This window comes from Sciurus carolinensis, chromosome 1 (assembly GCF_902686445.1).
Source record: "Sciurus carolinensis chromosome 1, mSciCar1.2, whole genome shotgun sequence".
Lineage (NCBI taxonomy): Eukaryota > Metazoa > Chordata > Mammalia > Rodentia > Sciuridae > Sciurus > Sciurus carolinensis.
In genome coordinates, this window is record NC_062213.1 from 36,082,768 (window position 1) to 36,107,237 (window position 24,470).

The 24,470-nt window shown below is 37.8% G+C and overlaps 1 protein-coding gene across 4 annotated transcripts in view; it reads left to right on the plus strand.

Moving 5' to 3' along the window:
* Positions 1-1,279: 1,279 nt before the first annotated feature.
* The window catches only part of Azin1 (antizyme inhibitor 1), a 30,706-nt gene continuing 7,515 nt past the window's right edge, over positions 1,280-24,470 (plus strand). For 2 of the 4 annotated variants that reach the window (XM_047554554.1, XM_047554579.1), the window contains exons 1-6: positions 1,280-1,634; positions 5,817-5,954; positions 18,851-19,047; positions 21,930-22,103; positions 22,680-22,852; positions 24,120-24,254. In XM_047554554.1, the coding sequence (XP_047410510.1) occupies positions 18,946-19,047; positions 21,930-22,103; positions 22,680-22,852; positions 24,120-24,254 (584 nt within the window). In that variant the 5' untranslated portion in view covers positions 1,280-1,634; positions 5,817-5,954; positions 18,851-18,945. Of the gene's footprint in view, positions 1,635-5,816; positions 5,955-13,904; positions 14,062-18,850; positions 19,048-21,929; positions 22,104-22,679; positions 22,853-24,119; positions 24,255-24,470 lie in introns of all 4 variants that reach the window. The other 2 variants (XM_047554572.1, XM_047554563.1) reach the window with 2 other exon arrangements.

A 24,470-nucleotide genomic window follows, 5' to 3' on the forward strand; every position in this document is an offset into this window, starting at 1 on the left:
ATGCCATCGCAACCGGCTCAGATTCAAAGATTTTAACTTTGTTGGAGTAGATCAATACCTATTTCCTTTGGGCTGTTAAGTATGAGTTGCACAACATCAGCACTAAGATACCTTAAAAAAAAAAAAAAAAAAAGAAGACGAGAATAAATGGAAAGGTATGTACATCATCCTGGACCTGATGGTAAAAAGTTTGTTATAGAGTAGGAAAATTAAAATGGCCACAATATGAAGACGTGGGGTATCAGTCATGTGCGTTTGTAACAACAGTACACTCCACTCTGTTTCTGCATTAATAAGGGTGGGTCCGATTGCACCAATGCATTTTATTATTTTTTAGTACAGGGATTGAACCCAGGGGCACTTAGCCACTGAGCCACATCCCTAGTCCTCTGTTGTATTTTATTAGAGACAGGGTTTCGCTGAATTGCTTAGGGCCTTGCTAAATTGCTGAGGTTGGCTTTGAATTCGGGATCCTCCTGCCTCAGCCTCTGGAGCCGCTGGGATTGTAGGTGTGTGCCACTGCACCTGGCTGCACCAACCCATTTCAAAAATACAGATTTAAAAACCATACTTCTTAAAGAAAAAAAAAAATTTTTTTTTTCCTACTGTACCATATTGCAACGTACTAGTACTGAGGACATTCTCACGGGGTCATAAGCCAAACACTAGACTGACCATTCCTGGCCATGAGGAACTCACTTCCATAAAGGCTGCATCCGATCGAGGGCTGGACCTATCCCTGGAAGGGCGGTCCCCGGGTGTAATCCACAGTCCCCACAAAACAGAGCGAGCTCCACTGTCAGACCCTGCAATGGTACCCATAAGCCTCCCATGCAGAGCAGGGGTCGCGCTGCTCCGAGCCCAAGGCAGTACCCAGGGACTGGCGCTAGTGTGTAGAGTTGCTCAGCTCACAAAGCACCGGAGCCTGCCCTGAGCGTGAGCGCAGGCGCTGCGGGGCGGGGGCGTAGGGGACCTGCCGCGATCAGGCCCAGACGCTAGGCCACTCTCCCACCCACGTCCCTACGGTGGGCCCTCCGCGGGCCTAAAGCTGCGACCGGTGGGAGGGCGGGAAGAGGCCCGCGGGTTTGCACCTGCACTGCCGAGTCGCCCCTCCCCTCTCACCCCAGCCCAGCGTTGGCCTTCTTCCTCTTCCGCCCCTCGAGTTTCCCCAGCCTACAGCCGGGTCCCGCCCCGCTCGCGCGGCTGCCTGGCCGGCTGTGACGTCACCAGACCCCGCCCACCGGCTATAAATACTGGCGTCTCGGGCACCGCCTTCCCACACTCTTTTGGCTCTCCTCGCTGCTGAAGCGTTTCCTTTTTTCACCCTGTTGTCGCCTTCTCTGCCTCTTCTTTTCCTTTCTCGTTCTGCTGCTCTGCGGTGTGACGAGGCCGAATCCTCTCCCCACTCAGCCCGCGTTTTTCTCTTTTTACCCACGCTGCTCCATTTCTCTTCGGCCGCCGCCGCCACTGCTGCTCAGCTGGTGTCGGTGCCGCGCTTTTCACCCCACGTCGTTCCCGCAGCCTATGGCCCAGGCCGCCTTGGGTATTTCTGCTCAAGGTAACCACATCCCTCTTTAAAAATTCCGCCGAAAAAGAGAAGACGCTTTACCCGACTCTTTGGGCCGTTATCTCACGTGAGTACCGGGACGAGGAGAGCGGGAGTAGCAGGCGCGGGCCGGCCACGGGGGCAGCGGGTACCTCCGCTGGGCCGCACCGCCTCGGAGTCCCCGCAGCGCCCCGCGGCCGACCGCTTCGAACATGGCGGACAGCGGCGTGTGTGGCTGCTTTCGGTGCCTCGGGTGGCGGGGCTGGCGCGGTGGGTCGAGCCTCAGGGCCTTAGAGGCGGCTGCCGGGCGCTCCGCAGAACCCTAGCCGCAGCGGTTGGGGCGAGGGGGCGTGTGCGTGCGGGGGCGCGTGCAGGGGTCTCGCCGCCGGGGGTCGCGGTCCACTTCTGGCAGCGTGCGGCCCCCACCCCACTCCCGTGGTGCATTGCTGTTTCCGGGGAGGGGGCCCCGCCACAGCCCCTCGGGCTGTGGTCCCGCATCCGCGGCCCGCTCCGCACGGCCGCCTCGGGTTCCGGAGCCGGAGTGGGCGGCGCGATCGGCTGCAGTGGCCGGGCCCTGGGTTATGAATGGAGCCGGGCGGGCGGGCCCCGCGCCGGCCTCTTGTGACAGCTGCGGAGGAGGCCGGTTCTGGGGGGTGAGGGAAGCGCTGTCCCCCTCTGGTGGAGGAAAGTTGACCCCACTCGGGGCCCGGCGGCGGGGAAGCCCCGGTGTCAAGTAGCGAGCCGGGAGGCCTTTGGCCCCTTCTGGAAGCCTCGGGGCTGCCTCTCTGCCTCTGCGGGGTTTCTGATTGGGCCAAGTTGCTTTCACTCACCCCGGTCACCTCCCGGAGCCTGAGGATTAGTCACCATGGCTTCGTATTCCAGTTCGCGCCGCGATTCCTGGGCAAAAAGAGGGGGAAAAAAATGGTAGACTGGGTTGGCTTATCCGGTATTATCTTGACTGCCAGCAGTTAATAGTAGTGACGTGTTTCAAACCTTGCATAGTATATATATCCTTAACTTGTTGTATTATTTAGACTAAGCCACTGGTTAGGAAACCGAAATGGTTAAGGATACAATTCACAGTCCAGTGATGTTTCAGCAGATTTGACTGGATTTTGTGGTGGCATCTTGGTCGAATATGTTATTTTTCTGTGTCCAGCTTCGGTTGAGAATCTGACTCTTCAGGGAACTCTCTCCCTTATTGTGTACCCAGGAAAGATTGATGTGGACTAACCTGATAGAAATGTGACTAATGGTTGTTTGGCGAGGCCCTAATGATCCAATGATCCTTTAATTTCTTTTACACATAAGAGATCGTGCAAATACTGATCCTGAAGACAGCCCCGGGGAGTTTACATTAAGTAGGAAGGATGACTATAGGAGTAAGATAAATAAAATCAAATAATAATCAGTGTTTTTTTCCCCCAAAGTATTATTGTATAGGATTTCAAATACAATTTACTGAGTGATACCTCCACTGTAATTAACATTTGCTATTATTTGCCTTATTGTCTATTGTTGCGTGAATTTCAGAGTATGTTAGAGACATCAGAGCACTTCATGCCTCCAACTTTAGCGTGTACATATCATTAGGTAGGGTTCCATACTATTAGTAATTTTAAAATTTGGGGGGAGTAAATTGGCTGACAGTAAAATCCACAAATCTTTAACTATTTGAGTCTTTAAAAATTATTGTTGTGTAATAACCCAAACTTCTATCAAAGTGTAGGACAGTGCTATGGGCCCAAATAGCTCTCTTTTGTCTGGTCAAACTGTTGATTCCCACAGAATCAACTATGATTCTAATTTTTTTAAATTAAAAGATGAGTCTTGTTTGTTCCAGAACTTCCATGCAAATGGAATCAATTTGTATGCATTCTTTTGTGTAAAAGTCTTTAACTTGGCATGTTTTTGATATTCATATTGCATTTATCAGTAAGTTCCTTTTTTTTTTTTTTTTTTTTGCTGAGTATTATACTGTATAAATACCTTGCCTGAATTTTTAAGAATATAATTTTATTTTAGAATCTTCAGTTTCACACAAAAAAGTTGCAAAGATATTACCAGTATGCTTAACCAATTGACCTTATTAACATCTTACAGTATCGTAGTACATTGGAGTTACTACTTAAACTCTAGACTTTATTCAGATTTCACCAGGCTTTTAGTTTTTGGAGTACTGGGGATTGAACCCAAGTCTTCACTAGTATTAGGCAAATGCTTTACCACTGAACTAACCTCCAGCCCAACAATTTCTTTTCATTGTCATTTTCTGTTTCCAGAACTCAGTCCTAATTTAACACATTGTATTTAATTGTCATTCCTCCCCAGTCTTCTGGTTTGTGACAATTTCCATTTTCTGTTGCTTTTCATAATCTTCAGTGCAGAGGAGTACTGGTTAAATATCTGATAGAATACTTTCCAGTTTGGGTTTGTCTTGAAAAATTTTTTTTTTTGGTAGAATACCACAGAACAACCTTAAGTCATAATTTTGAGATACTAAGTTTTAAGTAGTTAACTGTCAAAAGTGATCGGGTTTTTTTGTGTTTGATTGTTACCATCATACTTAAAATGTACTTTTCAAATGTTGGCACCTTCTTTACCTGCTCTAGTATCTTTTTGTTAAATTCAGTGTCTTTTTTGTGGGGGTACCTGGAATTGAATGTGGAGCACTTAACCACTGAGCATTTTAGTTTTTATTTTGAGATAGACTCTCTCCTCAGTCTTCCAGGTCATTGGGATTATAGGCATGTGCTACAATGCCCAACTTCAAGTTTTATTAAAGATCTCACTGAAGGACATTCTTGCATCTCTAAAGATGAATGTTCTTTGTATTTCATATCATTTGCCTTAAGTAGCCAAATAACTGTGGATAATATAGCAGGGAAATGATGAGTAATCTCACCACTGAAAATTATTCTGCTCCTTAGGATAATTGAGAATGAACTATCCCCAGCATGAGTTGACTTTTTGTTTAGTTTTAGAAATTATCTAGGTGTGGGAAGAGTTGGAATGTTTATGGAGTGTAGTACATTACGTGGAATTTAATGGAAGTTTATAATCATCGTTGCAAGTTATTATGGATTTTTTTGGTCATCAACCCTAAGTGTCTTTGACCAGTTTCCCCTACTAAGTAGAACATATTACATTCCTCAAAGGTTCCTTGGATCCTGGTTGAGGGGGAAAGGAGGCTTTAGGCATGCTTAGAGTGTTTCTGAAACTTCAGACTCTTGACCTTAAAATTTCTATTAACATTTTCTAGCAAATACTGTCAGGTTCTATTACTTTAAAACAGTAACTATTGAATTAGAAGTGGAAATGTAGGTATAGCATTTTAGATTAGAGATGATGGTATATTCAATCAAACTGTAATAGATGACCATTTATAAAACTTTTTTAGCATTTTGTATAGTATACCAAACACGTTGACATTCGTTTCTGGTGGGAACAGAATGAAGTGTAGATCTAGATAGGTTAGATATGAGAAAATAAAGTTTGAGATTACTCGCCTAACATTTATAAGAATTTCTCGATAATTACTTCAGATACATAATGTGTTAACCAACTTGTACAACTCTTTTTTTTTTAAAGTAGTAGAAATTACATTTTAAGCAATGAATAATTTGAACTTGAAGTAGAAGGGTGCTCTGGGTAGTTCAGGACTATAAGATCAAGTTAGAACATTATTCATTTAAAATCTTACATATATAATTGGTTGGTGAGAGTGCTTTGAAGTTTTAAAAATTTTGGATTTTAGAGGACAAATGAAAGCAAAATTTACACCAGGCATTGTGGTGCATGCCTGTAATCCACCTACTTGGGAGGCTGAGGTAGGAGGATCACCAGTTTGAGGCCCTGTCTTCCTCAAGATAAAATAAGGAGGCCTGGATGTGTAACTCAGAGGTAGAGTGCTTTCCTGGCATGTGCAAGACTCTGGGTACAATCTCCAGTACCACCAAAAATGAAAAGAAAAAAAAGCAAAATTAGATGAAGACTGGAAATTCATGAGTAGGTAGATAAAGGAACTTGGTAAGGTGACTCATACCAGGTTCTGTGAATTTCTGTAGTAGAGCAGCTTGGAAATGATTATAAATAAAAAGTGCTTGGTTCTATGGTAAACACTTTGAAAACATTTTGTGTAATGTGACTTTTAACAAAACATACTCTATTAAAACTAAAGTTTTATAGTTTATGTGAACCTGCTATTGAAGCACAGCCTGATTTTGTGTTTTTTAACAATGGAATTATCTATCACTTTTATTTACTTTAGGGCGAACTTTCTGACCAAGTATACAACTACCCAGAAGGCCTAGGAGAAGTGCTGTATAGAGAGCAGTTCGACTTTAACGCTGAGCCACCTTGGGAACCTAGCTGATGATAGGGGGGTTCCATCTCCTAACTTGTCCATGTAAGTACTGAAGGCAAATGAGAGTGCTGTGTTGCTTAGTGTTTTTCAAAATGTGAAGTTGTAATTACTTTAAGAGTAGTGATCTTGAGAAGTGTTTTAATTTCTAAAATAGACACTTGACAGTTACAGGTTAGACTTTACTATTTGATTTAATTGTATGCATTCTTTACCACTGGGACATTTATAATATACTTTATCTTGAATACATAACAAATATTACTGTATTTAATATATTTTACATGAATAAATTGTAGAGTGGTTTGTGGACTTAAGATGTAGTTTGCCACTTCATGCAACCATTTAATTTTGGTCCAAGTATTGGTCAAGAAAAAAGTCAAAAAGCACTTTTTTTTTTTTTTGGTGTGGAGATTGAACTCAGGGTTTCATGCATGCTTAACATTCTATCACAGAGCTGCAACCCCCACCCCAAAGATATTTTTAAATAAAGGAAAAGATTCTGCCATTTCACTCTGTAAATCTATACTTCAGAGCATGGGATTCGAAACACAAATCTTAGTTTTTGTTATCCTAGTCATGAACATCTTGCTAGATTAAATGTGATTTTTCTAGTTTATATTCCTTTTCATTAAACGACTTTTTATATAATACTTGGTTGGTGGGAACAACTGGTTGTTTTTAGAGCACTTTCTGAAAGATGTCTGTGTCTTCCCCCAATCTGCCATCTTTCCAACAGTTTTTCAAGGGTAATTTTTGACTACTTGTTTTTCTATGTGTGGATTGACTTTTTAGAATTGATCCCCTGTGTAAAATATCATTCCTCAGTGAACTGTTGTCTGAATTTGAGCTGCTAGATTTGTGTGGTTGGTTCATTTAAAAATTTATTATATATAGATTCTTGCTATTAAAATTTGACCTTGAATATTGAAATTAGGATATATTTCTGTTGGCTAGAAACTTAAAAATTTTCACAAAAGCAAAAGAACAATTTAGTGAATTCGGTATTTCTTTAGTCTGACCCCATCACCAGAGTTTTGAACCCTGCTGTACTTAACTACTAAACCTCATCCCCTGCCCACCCCCCGCCCTTTTTTTGCCCTTTTTTTGAGACAGGATCTCACTAAGTTGCATGTTTATCTTATGAGAGTATGTTAAGGTAAACCTTTAAAGTACATTTAATGTTAACTCATTTAGACTTTTAGATTGAGGTTTTTAAGGCTAAAGAGAAGAAAAGAGTTTTAAGTAGTAGAATTTTGTGAAAAGTTTCAACACTTGTAACCCCAATTGAAGGTTTTCCTATTTTGACTTTTTTCCAGCCTGTGTAAATTTAAGCAAATTTCTTATTGCTTGAAATATAGCTGTATAATAAAGTTGAACTAGAATAATTCTTTGTCCTAAGCAGAACACAATTTTTTTTTGTATTGCTGTCTTTTGGTTATACATTATATTTCTTAGATGAGTAGTGTTGGCATCATCTAGAACAGAAAAGTAGAATCCTACCCAACCTGAGTCAGAATCCGGTTTTTTTTCTTTTTCTTTTTCTTTCTTTTTTTTTTTTTTGAGAGAGGATCTTGCTAATTTGCTGAGGCTGGCCTTGTACTTGCTGATCTTTCTGCCTCAGCCTTTGGAGTTGTTGGGGTTACAGGCATGTACCATATTGACCTCACTCAGAATTTGCATTTTAACCAGGTTGCTTGTATGCATATTAAACGAGAAGCATGGTGTCATCATCTTAGTACCAAGACCATTACCCAATTTTTGTTAATTTGTCTTTTCTAAAATATCTGATGTTTTCCCTGAACTTGCCTGGGAGATTTAAAATATCTCTAGGAGTGGAGTCTGGTTGGCATAGTTACAAGTAAATTCTAAGGTAGAAATTATTTTCTTTTAAGGAAGGATATAATGAAGGATAAACCTTTTGTCAGTGGACCTTTATTTCTTTACTTGTAGTGCTGAGAATTGAACCCAGTGCCTCACACATGCTAAGCAAGTTCTCTACCACTAAGCTACAACCCCAACCCCAAGGGTAACCTTTCAGTCAAGTTTCTTACTTTAATTGAAAACTAAATTTTGCACTTTAACATTTCTAATGATGTTTCCTCTTTACACATTTGAGACTGTTAACAATAAGTTGACATGAGAAAATATACACACACAGACATAGACACACACACACATGAATAATTTTTGCCAAACCAGGAAAAAAGTAGTCTTTAGAATAACGAGTAACATTGTAAACTCAGAAAGTCCATAGTGTCCTCCTTTCTTTTGAGTTGGGCAAGTGGGAGCAGATAGACTATGCTGAAGATGTTTATTATTTATTCTGTAAGTTCTGACAGCTAAAATGACTGATTTTTAGATTTATTATGCCCAGGGACAAGGTGTTAAAAGATACTGTAGTACTAGATACTTAGCTATAAAGCTACAGGTCCACAATCCCTTATTCATACAATTCTGAAATCTAGAAAGCTCTAAAAGAGTTTTTTTTTTTTTTTCCAGCTTCTTTGATGTGACCCAAACTAATTTGGGAGAAAAACTTGACCTGAATCTGTGCTGAGTTGAGGCTATTTTTATCCTATCCCATTTACTGTTAATATTCCTGAGTTTTGCTGTAGGTATATTGTGGTTACAGGGTGCTGACTCATTCTTCATAGATACCACATTATTGCTCTAAACCCTGACAAATTGTGAACTCAGAAAATACCTTGTCTCATAGTTTCACTAGAATTAGTAAAAATGGTAAGAGAATCATACCTCCCAGAAATGTAATATCCTTATGTATAATAGTGTGTTCTAGAAACTGAAACCCGGAGATTTTCTGTTGAGTAACAATACTACTTAGAACCATTAAAAGGTCTTAGAATATTAACCTTCGTGGAAATCACTTGTATGTTGCATTGCAAAGCTTATAACTATTTGAATATTCCAGTAGAATTCTTGTGCAGGGGGTCTGAGCTGCAGGATTTGGCTTCAGGGGAAGAGTTTTAAATCAAACATCTGAATTTAGAGATAGTTCATTAATGATCTGGAAACTGTGGAAGTTGTTTACATAGTACAACACCCCCTCCCCAATACTGGCTATTGAAACCAGAGATACTACCACTGAGTTACACTCCAGTACTTTTTGTTTTATTTGAGACAAAACTAAGTTGCCAAAGACTGGACTAGAATTTGCAGTCCTCCTATCTCAGCCTCCCAAGGTGCTGGGATTACAGGTGTGCCCACCACTAGCTGTTAATCTTTTTCTTTTGAAAGATATATGCATGTTGTACTATGCGAGTATTGTGAAAGTATCTTTGGTGCTGGTGATAGATCTTAGGGCCTCTCCATGCAGTCTCTGAGCTACAACATCAGCCAACCCCAGCACTGAAAATACATTGACAAATATTTTTAACATTAGTATCTCAGATTAAATTCCTTAGGTGCTCCTGGCATGGTGGTACACACTTGCAATTCCAGCTACTCAGCAGGCTGAAGAAGGATTGCAAGTTTGAGGCCAGCTTCAGCAACTTAGCCAGGACCCTGTCTCAAAATAAAATGTATAAAGGGCTGGCCATGTACCTGAATGGTAAAGTGCCTCTGAGTTCAATCCTTGGTTGGAGGTAGCGATAGTAGAGTTTCTTAGAACTTTATGCTGCAGTAAGGGGATTCCAATGTGTGTATTTTCAGTTTACTTTAGCAATAGCTTCAGTTATAATTAATAAATTAACCTAATGGAAAATACATAAAATCTAGTCCAGAAAACTGAACTCTCTTACTAGTGAATCTGGTAATAGCTTTCACCAATGGATCTGCTCATGAAGTCAGGTTGAGTTAACCATTATATCCCCCCCCCTTTGTGTGTGTGTGTGCATTCTACCACTGAACTACATCCCTAGCCCTTTTTATTTTGAGACAGTGCCTTTACTAAATTGCCCATGCTGGCCTTAAACTTGTGATTCTTCTACTTCAGCCTTCCAAGTAATTGGGTTATACACCTGCACCACCAAGTCTGGCGATCATGTCTTTCAGGGTAGTCTTGTATCTAAGTATAGAAAATGATTTAATTAATTTTGTGTACTTTTTAAGTTTGCTTTAGAAATTACCTGATTGTTAATTGGTTGATTGTACATTCTTACAGAAACATCAACAGGACATCAGCATTTTAAATGTTCAGGTTCTAACTTGTAATTGTTGGTATTTACACATGCCTTATTATTTTAATGTTCTTTATGAATTTGCTAGTGCTACTTCCTCATGTATCACAAATTGTTAGTAGAAAAGAGAGATTGTTGATTTTAATTGTGGACAGGAGGAATTTGGTTTTGGTATTTAAAGATACTGTGATGCAAATTCAAAAGAACATTTGTTAATGGTTTATTGTCTTTAAGAAAGATGAGTAAAACTGTCATTGTAATATGTAGTTTTAAGGTGTATATCTGTGTGTGTTTATTGATTTACTTATTTTTAAAAACGCCCGCCTCCTCCATATTGGGGAGCGAACCCAGGGCCTCTCACATGATAGGAAGGTGTGCTCCACCATTGAGCTGTATCCTGAACCCTTTTTATTTTGTTTTGTTGTTGTTTTATTTTTGAGGAAATTACTGTTGCCCAGCCTGACCTTGAACTTGAACAAGTAGCTGGTATTACAGGCATGCGCTACCATACCAGGCCTTAAAATGTATTTTTAAAGTATGTATATCCCTTTGACATGCATAAAATACTCAATGGTGCATTTCTCCTTATATAAAGTAGCAGAAAAATATTCTGTGTAAGCATAGTATGAATAAATAGCATATTCATAGACTGTAAGGTTTTTGGGGATATGGTATTGTTGCTTTGGGCAAATTTATAATCTTTTCTAGGAAGGCCAACAAGATTGGACCAGTTTTTAAAGATGTTAAAACTGTTTCTTGAATTTGCTACAGAGCATAGTTGAGCTGAGAGAATTAATAGTGACTACCAGTCTGTTTCACACTGTTTTTATCAACATGATCTTTTTTTTATTTGGGGTTTTCCCTACTCCTTCAGAAAGCATTTTGGAACACTTGAGGAATTTTATGAGAAAGGTTTGTATACACTAGGTAAATTTGGTAGTTTGCTGTTCTAGGCTGGCCATTGTTCAGATAAGCCTACAGATACTTTTCCAGTGAAAGAGGCCCAGGAAACAGATATTTTGTCCTTAACCTCCCCATTCATATGTTATCCACACCTAGTTAAGTAGTTTGTTGCTAACTGAAGCAGAGATTTAGCCATCCTTTTCCCCAATCTAGTGTTTTTCACTTGATCACTCAAGTGAAAAGTATTTGGATAACATCCTGACTTAGAAGGATTAGGCTGGTTAGGTTCAATCTGCCTGGGAATGTACTCAGCCACTGTGAGGTTTGAAATGCCTTTAATAGATTGACTCACAGCAGGAGTCAAAACAGCAAACTCTTGAAATATTCTCTGTGAACTTTCTGCCTTATTTTATGTAAGGACATATTTCAAGTCTGTCTTTAGGATTTGTTTGCTATGGAATTATATTACTTTTTGTTCATTTTATCTAGCTTCATTAGTTTGTGAACTGATCTTTGTTACCTCAAAGTTGATTTGGGGGACAGTGAGTTTTTTATTGTGATGTGTATGGTCTTGATCTCTAGAGGTATCCTCTAGAACTGCTGTTTTTGAAACACTAACCACATACAGGTGCCTTTTAAATTTGATAAATTAAAACTAAATAAAATTTAGGGATTGGGAGCATAGCTCAATGATAGAGCACTTGCCTAACATGTGTGAGGCCCTGGGTTTGATTCCTAGTACTGGAGATGGGGGAAGCCTTTGTTTTAAAAAAATTCAGTTTCTCGGATGCATGAGGGTTATATATGCTTGAACCTACCAGTAAAGAGCCTTTCACTCAACAACATGTATCCCATTTGTTTACAAAAAAAAAAAAAGAGCCTTTCACTCATAGAAGTTGGTCAGCACTACTCTAGGATGATTATTTTAAATGAAATACAAATCACATTCTAAGGTTTGTCTAATAAAATTGTTGCTGAATTTGTAAGGGCTTATTTGTATATTCTCATTGGATTTTTTATTTGTCTAACATATTCTTAGGATACTACTCCTTACAGTGACTGTACCTCATGTAAACTGAAATTAATGTTAGCTTTATGTTGACTTTTCTTTTTGTACCAGGGATTGAACCCAGGGGTGCGCTTAACCACTGTACCACATCCCCAGCCCCCCCCCCCTTTTTTGGGGGGGAGACAAGGTCTTGCAAAATTGCTGAGGCTGACCTTGAACTTGGTATTTTTGCTTTATCCTCCTGAATTACTGAAATTACAGGTGTGCTCTGCTGTGCTTGGTGGCTTCAGGTTATTTTTACCTACTTCTTGCTCTTTACTGAAAGTATTCTTACATCCACTTTGCAAAGAGGTGTTAAAAGAAGTATTCTTAGTTCATCACCTAGGTTCAGTGTAATCAACAAGTTATATTTGGTGTGATTACAAGTAGGATGGTGTATCCTAGTATGTTCATCTTGGAAACTATAACATAACAATGCCCAAATAATTTTCCAAATGAGGTATTTTCTCTCCTGAATTCATGAACTCCTACAGGTTATAAGAAAAAGGAAAAGCACAATTTATAAAAACAGTGAACTAGAAATTCATTTGTCACTCTCAACCTAGCATTTCCATCCTTGGTCATGTACCCTAGACTCTAGCACCTATATCTACTTAAACTAGCTAACAGGAATAGGGTATATTGTAAGATAGCATATGAACAAATACTGCTTAGGATCCCATAGAAGAAGAAAACTATTAAATAAGGGAATGGTGGGTAGCAAAAGTCTAAACATTCTATAGGGGGAAGACACATACCAACACCACCTGGGAGAAGGTCCTCTGAGATATGAATCTTGTTTCTTAATTGCTTGCTTAACCTGTATTACACGTGTTTTATATACAATAAAAATAAAAAGTATTCCATGGTAGTTAGGGCAGTTAGTGAGACCTGCCTAAGGTATGATTATGTTAAATCTTATTTATATTAAATAAGATATTATCACATCTTATTTAACAAAGGGGATTTAAATGTTTTTCTTGTGCAGACACACACATACTTTCTCTAGAATCAAGACATTTTAAAAGGGAGTTTAATAAGTGTTAATTCTGCATGTGAAAGTAACATTGCTGTGAAAATTCTGTAATTTATTTTCTTATTAAGATACATTTTAATATCTATTTTGAGACATTTTGAACCTAATTTGAAATGAGTTGGACCCATTTCCTTAACCCTCACCCCCATCTCTTGTTCGTTCTTGTTGTTCTCTTAGGGGGAAAAATATCTTCAGCATCTTTTAGTGTTCTTTCTCTAGATTTACTCAGTGCCCCCCCCAAAACTCATCACCTGAAAAATAAGTTTTTATGAGTATTTATTGTGATCCACTAGCTTTCCAGTTATGATGAGTTGAGGCAAGCCCTGTGATGGTTATTCTGAGTGCTCCATTACTTATTTTTGTCCAGTGTGGCAAAAACAGATTATGCGATCTTATGACCACCACTCAACTTATTAGAACTTCCTACCTATCATTTTTAGTATGTAGCTTCCTAGAAATTTTTTTTTCTTTTTTAAACTGGTTCAGACCTGCTTGAGGCCTTACCTCTGTAGTGCCAAAGTCATCCTTTAGAAGCCTCTTCTAATGCTATTTTGGTCAATTACTTCTAAAGGCATTCTGTGTGGTAAGTAACTTTTTTTTTTTTCCTGTTTTAGGTAGAATGCAGAAGGGGCTTTGATATCTTTTTAAAAGCTGAGTGCTGAGTCATCAAATGCTTATGTAAAAATAAAGGTAGAAATGCCTTAGGCATCTTCAGAGTAATAGTTTAAATTTCAAAATATCAAGTTTTCATTTTTAATGAGTAAAAAGTCCTGTTAGAAAAGTGGTTGATGTTTTAAGGTTGGGTTTCCTGCTTAGATGTTTCTGAAATAGTACTCTCAACCTTTCAGCTCTCCCTGTTCTACTTCCAGGGAGGTCTTCACTTCAGAAATCCAAGACTCATATTCATCCAGCTTGGTGTCAAGTGGGCGTTGCTGCCAGAATTATCTTGTGATTATTTGAGAGATGTATCAGTTTCTTCTGAAGTACAATCAACTGTAGAAGCCTTTGTAGCAGGTGTGTAACAAGGCAAGTGCCCAGCTGCTGCAGTCACTACTCTTGGAGCTACCCTCCCTGTGAACATGAGGACTCAAGGCCTCATGGAAGGCTCCAGGGAGCAGTGTGTGGTTCTTGGGAGCCTTTGTTTCTTTTGGCAGCTCTTCATGAAAAATGTATTATCAAAAACACCAATATAAAGGTGTAAATGAGGAATGTTATACATTTTTTCCCCAGCTGAGTCCAGGTGGAGATTTCCTATTAATAAAAGTTACTGTGTGATTATAGCGACTATAATAGTGTGAAGTAACCTAGCTTCCTCTCAACCATATGTTATTAAGGTGTTTGGTTGTGAAAATAACTTTAAAAGTGCTTGTGTGTAGAGAAGACTTTTTGATAATTGTGAATACCAGTAAACATCAGAGCTTTTATACAATTTGCTATCAAGTTCAAGTTCTAAAGCATTCTGTTGAAGAGAATCAAAGATCTACATAGAATAGGTTTTCTAAAGTTTAACAAAGAATTTAAGATCCAACAACACCAAACTAATATATAGTGGTGCATAATGTGCTGGAACCAGGAAATTAATCTCGTTTCTGATTTATAAACCAGAAGCACTGGGATAGTTCATCTAACACCCTTGTTTGACTCTGTGGTCTCAGTGGAGAGGATGGAAGGGTCTTGGAAGTAGTCCCTGTGGTGTTAAAAATTGAGGTGAAATTAACTTGGTGAATCTGGCATACAGCATAAACTGCTCACCCCAACATATGCACACTTACGTTCTTGCTTGCCTAGAACATGCTGCATCTCAATTTTTGTTTAATATATTGGCAGCAACTCACTTTAATACCTCTAAACATTCTTGCAAAAATATTTCTTAGTACTTTTGAATGTTAACACAAACCTTGCTTTTTGTGACAGTGCAGCTATACAGTATTTTTGCTTACATTAAGAAAATTGCAAGCAAGATTTCATTGAGTCTTTAAACTGCTTTCTTTTTTTTTTTTTTTAATGGTCTGAATTTTTTTTTTTTAATGGTCTGAATAAACTGCTTTCTTAAATTTCAATGAGATGGTGGTGTGATAATGAAGGTAGGAAGACTCAAGATCAGGCTACTTTGACCCTGATTAACCCTTTTTTGTGGAAATACTGAATCTCCAATGACAGACATTTCATTTGAGTTTATTGGCTCAAAGTGTCTTAGAAAGCCTGTTTTCTGAAGATAGTTGTGTTTTGCAAGTTTGGTTGCAGAATTCATTTTTTCTAGGACTGCCTTTTAACTTTTAATAGTAACTGATAGCAAAACTTTACATTTACATGCAGGTCTCTTGCATGTCACAGTTAAAGGCTCCTTTTAAGAATGTCAAAGACAGCTGGGTGTGGTCACGCACACTTGTAGTTCCAACAGCTTGGAAGGCTGAGGCAGGAGGATCACAAGCTCACCATCAGCCTCAGCAATTTAGAGGTGGCCTAAGCAATTTAGCTAGATCCCATCTCAAAATAAAAAGGGCTGGAGATGTAGCTCAGTGGTAAAGTGTCCCTGGGTTCAATCCTTAGTAACACCAACCACAAAAAAATGTCAAAGACAACTTCAATGCAAAGGCGCGATACATTATTACCACCTCTTAAATTTAAGAACTCCCTAATTTAGTTGGCAATTGTAGCTTAGTGGTAGAGGGTACAAACAAGCACCCACAAGGCCCTGGGTTTGATCCCCAGCAGCAAAGATAAAAACAAATAGAACTTTCCAGTATTGGAGTTGTGAAGCCCTTTTTTTCATCTGTTCCCAAGACCTACTCCTGCTAATGAGTTGGTTTTAATCGATTATTTTATTGTAATTCTCAGTATAATTAAGAAAATCAAGTAGCATTACATGTACCACGTCTGTTTTAGTGGTTTCAGATGTGCTTTAATTCTTTTTGTGAAGTACTGTCAATATAAGAAATGAGTTTTATTTTTTCTAACAGTCCTTTTCTGTTTGGTTAATAATTCTACAGTTACTTCTGAACTGACAGTTCCACTACAAAAAGCATTCTCTTTTTTTGCTTTGTAGCCAGGGCATGCTTTCCAATATTCTTATTCTTGGTGGTATATTTTTATTCAGATTGATAATAACATTTGTCAGCTGTTTGGGTTTGGCCTTTTAGTTAATGTTTAAAATTGTTTTACTTCAAAACACTTACAGTGGTGAGAAGTAGAGGTTTTTGGTTTCTGGGTTGAGAATTTATTGGAAACGGGACTTGAGAGTACTTTGGTAGTAGGTGATTATACTTATATACCAAAATGAATACACATTATTGCATGTGAACAGTTAATATGGATGCAAAAATGGAAAAAAATAATTTCAAATTTGGGGTCTACATATCTGAAAATCAGACAAAAGATTCAGAATAGCAGGATTAAAATTGAGACTATAGAGTCAGGAGTTTTGTGGTCTAGTGCTTAGCCTGTGTGAAGCCCTGGGTTCAGTCCCTAGCACCAAAGAGGAAAAAAAGAAAAAGGAAAACAGTCATAAAGAAAAGTAAAAGCTGTGAGTAGGCACAAAATGATGTTTTTTATGCCAGTGGAAATGCAGTGAAGAACTTAACTATGGGAATTAATGTCTGAAAATGATTAGTTGATATGAGAATGTGATAAATAAAGTTGTATTAAAGAGACTGAATTGTGTTATTTCCAACAAAAGAAATCCTTTGTTTTATAGGGATGAGTTATTGGGAAGGCAAGTTTTGCATTTTATTTTAAACACAATTTGTTCACCAGCTTTATTTAACATAGCATGGTATACTGCTATAATAACATGAACATGTTTGCTTTAGATTAAAGTTAGTTTTAATAGGCAGTGATAGTTAAACCCTCTAGATTCTGTACTTTGAAATTACTTGGGAAAAATATTTTTACACTTATGATCATACTACATAATAAAACTGAAGAATGGGCATTCTGCAGGTAAGATTGGATTGAGTGGCCTGATGTGTTTGTAAGTACTGAATGCTAAAGCAAAATTACCGTGAGCTGCAGAAATTTAAGGTTATCTTGTCCTAACTTTAAAAACTAGACTTGTAGCCTATTGGTAGGATTCTTACCTAGGATGCATGAGGTTCTGGGTTCAATCCCAATTCAAACTATGAACTTTTTTATTTGGCCTCAGTTGTCTTGATGGTACACTATCCATAACACAAGATTTCTCAAGTAAACACTACAATTGAGATATTTTGTTTAGGCTAAAGATCTTGATAATGGAATAAACAAAAGCTGGCTGGTAAAACGGTGGTACCAAACCTTGGTGCACGAATCTTTTTGAATTAGTGTTCTTTTTCTATCAACTTGGTACTAAGTATCCACACTGAGTTGGAGTTATTGCTTAAGATAAATACATATTTTTAGCCTAAAACGTCTACTTTCTGGGCACAGGTTTACTTCAGTCCTGGTAAAACATCCTTTAGAGAATGTCTAGACTATGATTTGACTTTACCTCATAAGTATTAATTGTCATGCAGACATGCCTAAATTAACTTCTTTGGTATGATAAAAATAACATCAACTTTAGTCTCCACCCTAGCATGAAGATGAACTGAATCTAGTTGGATTCTTGGAAATGAAGCATGTTTTAAAAGTTAAAACTAAATATTGTTTATATTTCATGAAATTTGACTTAATACTATAGCTTACTGAGCAGTTTTCTTCTGATGCAACCAAAAAGCTGATACTGTGTGTGGGAACCCTTGAAAATGGAGTGCACTTTCAGGATGAGGACCATCACCCAACACGAACTCCTACACAGGGTATAGGGAGGTGGAAGATGGTGGGGTGACAGGAGGAATCAAGGACACAGGAAAAACCATAAGGTTTATCAGGGCAGAATTAGCCACACAAAGTGAGTAGTAGTTTATCCAAAGGACTTGTTCTATCTTGTTTATGTTAGAAGATATCATTTCCTAAAGTCACCTAAGGATCAGTGAAATTCAGCAGAGAAGATGAGCCTCATCTAGCAGGAATGTTGCCCCAGAAAATGGGTGACCAGGGAAGTGGGAAGGTTTGATTGATTGGGAAGATGGGTTTAACCCAAGGCCTTTAAAAAAAAAAAAAAAAAAAAAAAAAAATCAGAGGTTTTAGTAACTGGTTCTGGATGTATAGGTTGCTAGCTTATACCTAGTTTCTAATTAGGCATTTTTGCATTTCTGGCAGTTTACAACTCAGTTTTTATCTCTTTGAGCTAACAAACAGGTGTTTTTAGTTCATATGCTTTTTTGGGGTGGGGTTCCAACAGCCTTTTGAGAAAGTAAATAAGATAGTTAAGGAAGATTTTGAGAAATTGAGGCAAGATTTGTATCATTCTAAAAGACAGCCCAGAGCAGGTGTTCTGATTCCTATTTGAGTCATTTTACCAAGTTAGATAATCTCATAAGACTTAATGATACTAGTGCTACCTTGATACAGCTAGTATCATTTACATTGCAATAAAACCTAGACAGTCTATATTCAAAAAGTCATAGTTTGTCCCCTGAAGCTATCTTCCACCCCAGCCCAGTTCTGTTATTTTCACCTACTCTAGAATTTTGTAAGACATGTCTGTAGTCACCTGGTGGTACTGTTACTGGGCACCCATGTGGGTTACCTTTTCAATAAATTATATTGAGCATATTTCTTAAATGTGTATAATATGTTTGTATTCTTAGAGTGGGCATTAAAGTAATCCAGTGTTTCTGAATGTCAAGTGATCACAGATTCTTCACTAAACTTAGCACTTGGCACATTGTCACTAGGGATTCATGTCATGTTTATTGCAATAATGCAGACTTTGGTATAAATTTTATTTTGACAGTTTGTTGCATATTCTAAGGACCCAGACATAGGCTTGGTGGCCCGTCTCTTGTTTTTCCTGGTTTATGACTTTCGGCTTTGTGGAATACGGCTGAGATGAAAGGATTTATTGACGATGCAAACTACTCTGTTGGCCTGTTGGATGAAGGAACAAACCTTGGAAATGTTATTGATAACTATGTTTATGAACATACTCTTGTAAGTGCCATTTCATAATTCCAAATATAATTTTCCTAATTTGAAAACACCAGTGCTTTGTTAATTTCTAAGAAGTTAACCTGATTAAAAAAAGTGTTTGATTCAGTTAACTTTTCCAGGTTTTAAGTTGACACCCCCCCCTGAAGAGTGTATCACTTTTTAGTCTACATTATTTAAAAATGCGTCATAATTGCCATTTCTCTTCTTTTTTCGCACCTAGTTCTTATGTCTGTTTATTTTCTTAACACCTTGCTGGAAAACCTAATTGGCACACGGCTTCTTACTAATTTTTCTCAACGTAATTATTTAATTCATTTTAATTTTCTTTACATATGTTAAGAATTTGATAATTTATACTGAATGTTTACTCCCCAGAACTGTCAACATCTACAAAGTCATATATTACAGAATTGCATTCATCTCTAATTTAGGTCATTTGTTTTTATTTTAGACTAATAGAATTATTTTCACTTATTAACTTACTAATGGATTCCTACCCCGGTACTAGGGTTGAAGCTAGTGTTCCATGTATGCTTTACCAGTGTCCTACTACTGAGCCTCATCCCCCTACTCCTTTTTTGGAGCAGGGGTGGGTTATCAGGGATTGAACTCCGGGTCACTTGACCACTGAGCCGTATCCCCAACAACCCCCCCCCCCCTTTTTTTTTTTTTTTTGGTATTTTATTTAGAGACAGGGTCTTGCTGAGTTGCTTAGGGCCTTGGTTTTGCTGAGGCTCTTTTTGAACTCAGCCTCTGGAGCCGCTGGATTACAGGTCTACACCACTGCCTCTGGCCTGCCCCTTCTATTTTTTTGAGACAGGACTTTGCTGAGTTGCCCAGGCTGGTCTCAACTTGGAATCCTGTCTCGGCTTCCTGGTTAGTTGGGATTATAGGCATGTGCCATGTCATCTGGCTAGAATTCGCTCGTTGATGGGAGCTAGTTTCCTGTATTATATATTCTCCAAATTTGTTGAAGAATTATCATGTTATTTTAGATGCCCAAAAGACTTCTGTCCTTTTGGCTTTCATTCTACAGAGGTGCTGGAGTAGTCTTCCCTTTAACTCCAGCAAAATCTCTTATTTTTCTCATCCCTTCATCATCACACTTTGAAAAAATAGTAACACTGTTCAACCAGCTTTTAAGAAGCTCGTGATCAGATTTTGGTGCTCTTTATCATCCTCTTTTGACTAACATTTTGTTCCTGGGGTCAGATAAAATCTTAGAAATACTTGTCATACATCCCATACTTTTCCCACATCCTAAATCATCCCATGTGTAGTAACATCTAGTGAGGCTTAGTCTTCAGCCATATTTTCTACTCATTTAACAGATTCATCTAAATGTGTGGCTTAAAGTTGGTAGTGCTATATTTTTGTGAGGTGCTCAGTCCACCACTTTTGGTCTGTCTTTCCTTAGCTCACTTTCTTCCTTAATGTTCTTTGTATTGATCTTTCATTATCCCTGATTTGACTTTGCATGTGATTTATAATAGTGATCTCCTAATTTCACATTTTCTGCTTAATTTTGATGAATAGTCATTAAGTACAAAGCTTCCCTGTTTCCTAAATTCATTAGTTTTTCATTGCCTACTCTGATTTTTCCAGTTTCATATTTTGTCTAAGATAATGCAACTGAATATGTGGTGTTTTTTTAATGCCAATTCTCTTGGCAGTTAACCCATAAATGCCTTAATTTTTTTTTCACATTAATAATGTATAAAACCTTGTTTCTAATACTATGGATGGCATGTTTTGTGAGGCTTGGGTAGTTTAATACAGCTATTTCAAATCTGCCAACCAAGACAACAGCCCATAATTTTCATTCATGTTTTATCAACTGGGAAGTATATAATTTTTTTTTTTTTTTTTTTTTTAGGGGGGTGGTACTGGGGGATTGAACCCAGGGCCTCATGTGTGCATGCTAAATGAGCTCTCTTTTACTAAACTACATCCCCTTCCCACCCCTTTTTATGTGGGTGGGGGTGTGTTGATAAGGTCTTAATTATGTTGCTCAGTTTGGGCTCAAGGAATCCTTCCTTCCTCCGCCTCCCTATTAGTTGAGATTGTAGGTATGCACCACTGCAAGTGATTCTTCCCATATTCAATAAACAAACAAATCAAAATCAAAAATGGTTTCCCTGTGAAGTTGCTCCCTTATTTTACTAGCTTGTCTTAATGTGCAGTTTTTTTGGTACTGGCAATTGACCCAGGGGTGCTTCTATTGAGCTATGCCCCGAGTCCTTTTTATTTTGAGGATTCTCACTAATTTTGCGGAGACTGACCTTGAACTTGTTGTCTCCCTGTCTCAGCCTCTGGTGTCACTGAGATATTATAGTCATGTACCACCATGCCCACCTTAATGTGCAGTTTTAATGGAGGGATATATTCTTTGTTGAGCACTCCAAATTCTACTCACTGTATTCAGAAAATTATATTCTAACCTGCTAAAGTAGGTCTATTTTAAACAGTAGCATGGAATAAAATAGGTCTCCTTCACTCAACTATTCAAAAGTATAATTGAGGAAATTGATTCTTATGAGAGCCTTTGCAGTTGATATTAAAAATAAGCTCAAAAAGAGTATGTTTTTTATACCAGTATAGCACATACAGCAAAATGTCCAATTTTAAAAGATCAAGACTCTAGAGCTCAATGGTAGAGCACTTGCCTCACATGGATGAGGCCCTGGGCTGAATCCCCAGGTACTGCAAAAACAAAATGAAGATAAATGTGTTTAGATTTTCTTTTAATGTTTACTGGGACTCATTTAATTGTGAATAAAAAACTTAAATATGTTAGTGAATATAAAGAAAGGTGGGGATTCTTTTTCTACTTATGATAGTCTGTTTTCAATGGTTCTTTGATCTTTTTTTAACCATACTAGACAGGGAAAAATGCATTTTTTGTGGGGGATCTTGGAAAGATTGTGAAGAAACACAGTCAATGGCAGAATGTAGTGGCTCAGATAAAGCCATTTTACACAGTGAAGTGCAACTCTACTCCAGCTGTACTTGAGATTTTGGCGGCTCTTGGAACTGGATTTGCTTGTTCCAACAAAGTAAGTATTGGATTATTTTTTCACTAATCCCAACATTTTAAAATTCACTTTCACTTATAGCTACCCACAACAGTAGCAGAACAAATGTAAAAACAGTTTGACTTTTGGATGACTTTTAAATAATTTTATTCAAATGCAGTCCATTATTAGAAATCTATTAACTTTTCAGTTGTATTAATAAAAAAGTTTCAATGTGATGATGTTTTGAAAAACTTTCTCTTTGTTAATCATAAACTTGGATTTATTCTTCATTCTTAGTCTAGAGCTAGCTCTAGACCAAACTACTTCTTACTATAGCAAGTACTTCCAAACTCAGATTTTTCTTATTAAATGATTTATTTTTATTTTTTAAAACAAGAGGTACAGGGAAGCATTGTTAGAATAGAAACTGACCTTAGGAAATATAAAAATAACCTATGCATTCTATGAGTATGAAGCTCTCTGGTAGAGCGCTTTCTAGCATGAGCACGACCTTAGACTTATTCCCCATCAATGCAAAAAAGTATAAAATAGTAATTGAATGAAAGTAATCAAAGTTTTGCCTTTTAGATGAGTGTTCTAAATCTCTTTTCACAGAATGAAATGGCTTTAGTACAGGAATTGGGTGTATCTCCAGAAAATATTATTTACATAAGTCCTTGCAAGCAAGTTTCTCAGATAAAGTATGCAGCAAAAATTGGAGTAAATATCATGACGTGTGACAGTGAAATTGAATTGAAGAAAATTGCGCGTAATCACCCAAATGCCAAGTAAGTGTAAAAAAAAAAAAAAAAATTAAGTACTTGAATATTATCTAAATGCTTAGGGCATGAGTTTATGTTTAGCCCGGGAAGGATGGGTATTATGGTAGAGCAGTGATACGTAGGTAATTATAATTTTATTTAGAGTTCCTATATGGAAAATGCTAATAGCATTTTAATTGACTATCTCCTTTATCCTCTTGATGTGGAATTCGGATGAAGCAACTGCACTTGGATATGATCTTTAACTCAAGGAAAAAAAAATTGGTGTAAAAATCAAATTAAGGCCATACCTATATTATGAGAAATATGTTCCTGAAAATATGTATCATACCTGTATTTTCTTTGTATACCTGTAATTTTCTTAACTGATTTTAAGGTGTTTTTAAGTTATCCTGGCAGCACTTATTACTCTGAAAACCTTGGGATTAAATCCTTTTGGAAGAAAAGTTAATAGGGAACCACTGTTCTTCAAAAAAAAAAAAAAAAAAGTCTACCTGTTCTGTGGTCTTAAGACAAACTTTGACTTGTGGTATTTACCATGTTAGATTGCAAACAGAATGGTACATTCTTGATAGTTATTCTCCTTTTGGAATAATTTTGTTTTCATTGATTTTGTCTTCTGATCATTTGTCACTTCTTTAGGGAGTTCCATAGGCAAACAGTTTTACAAACAGCATTTATGTATTCTGTCTTTTAGAGGTTTATCAGTTATTTGATTCCTGACAATAGATAAAATGTAATCAGTTCTTGATCATTTTGTCTCGATTTTCCTGGTTTGGAAGAAGTAGATTTGAATAAAGCAGATTAAATGCTGCCATTTAGACTGTAACTAAAATATTTAGAGTGTGTAATAAAGGGTTAGCTAGCTAGAAAAATCTAGGAACTTTGACGATTAAAGCCCCAGTGTTTTTATTGAAAGACATTGATGGCATTGCTATTCAATTTAGTATTTCTAGGTGGATTTATGGACTGATGGACTTCATTTGAAAGTAATGTCTCTCATTACAGAGCCCAACTGACTCTTGCTGCTACAGGAGTCATAAACTTGCTGCATTTTCCAAAATCCCATCCTTGTAAGCTTCATGCCGTAGGCCCTAATTGCTAGTTTTTTCTCTATACAGGATTGTTTTTCATTAGGTTCACTTGATTCATCCATCGCTGGATTTGGGAGCACTGGCAACATAATCAACACACTTCCTACAATCTTCAGGCTTCAAATGTGCTGATGATGATGTAAACCAACTCTGCCCCAATCATCTTCCTCTTCTCTTAGGGTCTTACTACATATTGCAACAGAAGATAATATTGGAGGTGAAGAGGGTAACATGAAGTTTGGCACTACACTGAAGAACTGTAGGCATCTCTTGGAATGTGCTAAGGATCTTGATGTCCAAATAATTGGGGTCAAGTGAGTATTTGTTTTAAACTGCATTTATAGTGAATAATCTCTCTAGCTATTGATTTTGCATGAAATCTCAGATTTTCACTTTTCAGTTCTAATATCCATACATTTTTTCTTGGTTTAGGAGAAACAAATATGCTTTTTCCTTTTTCATTCTCTTATATGACTACTTCCACCTCCTCCCAATAGAGAGAGTAGGAAGTACAGAGTAAATTAAATCAT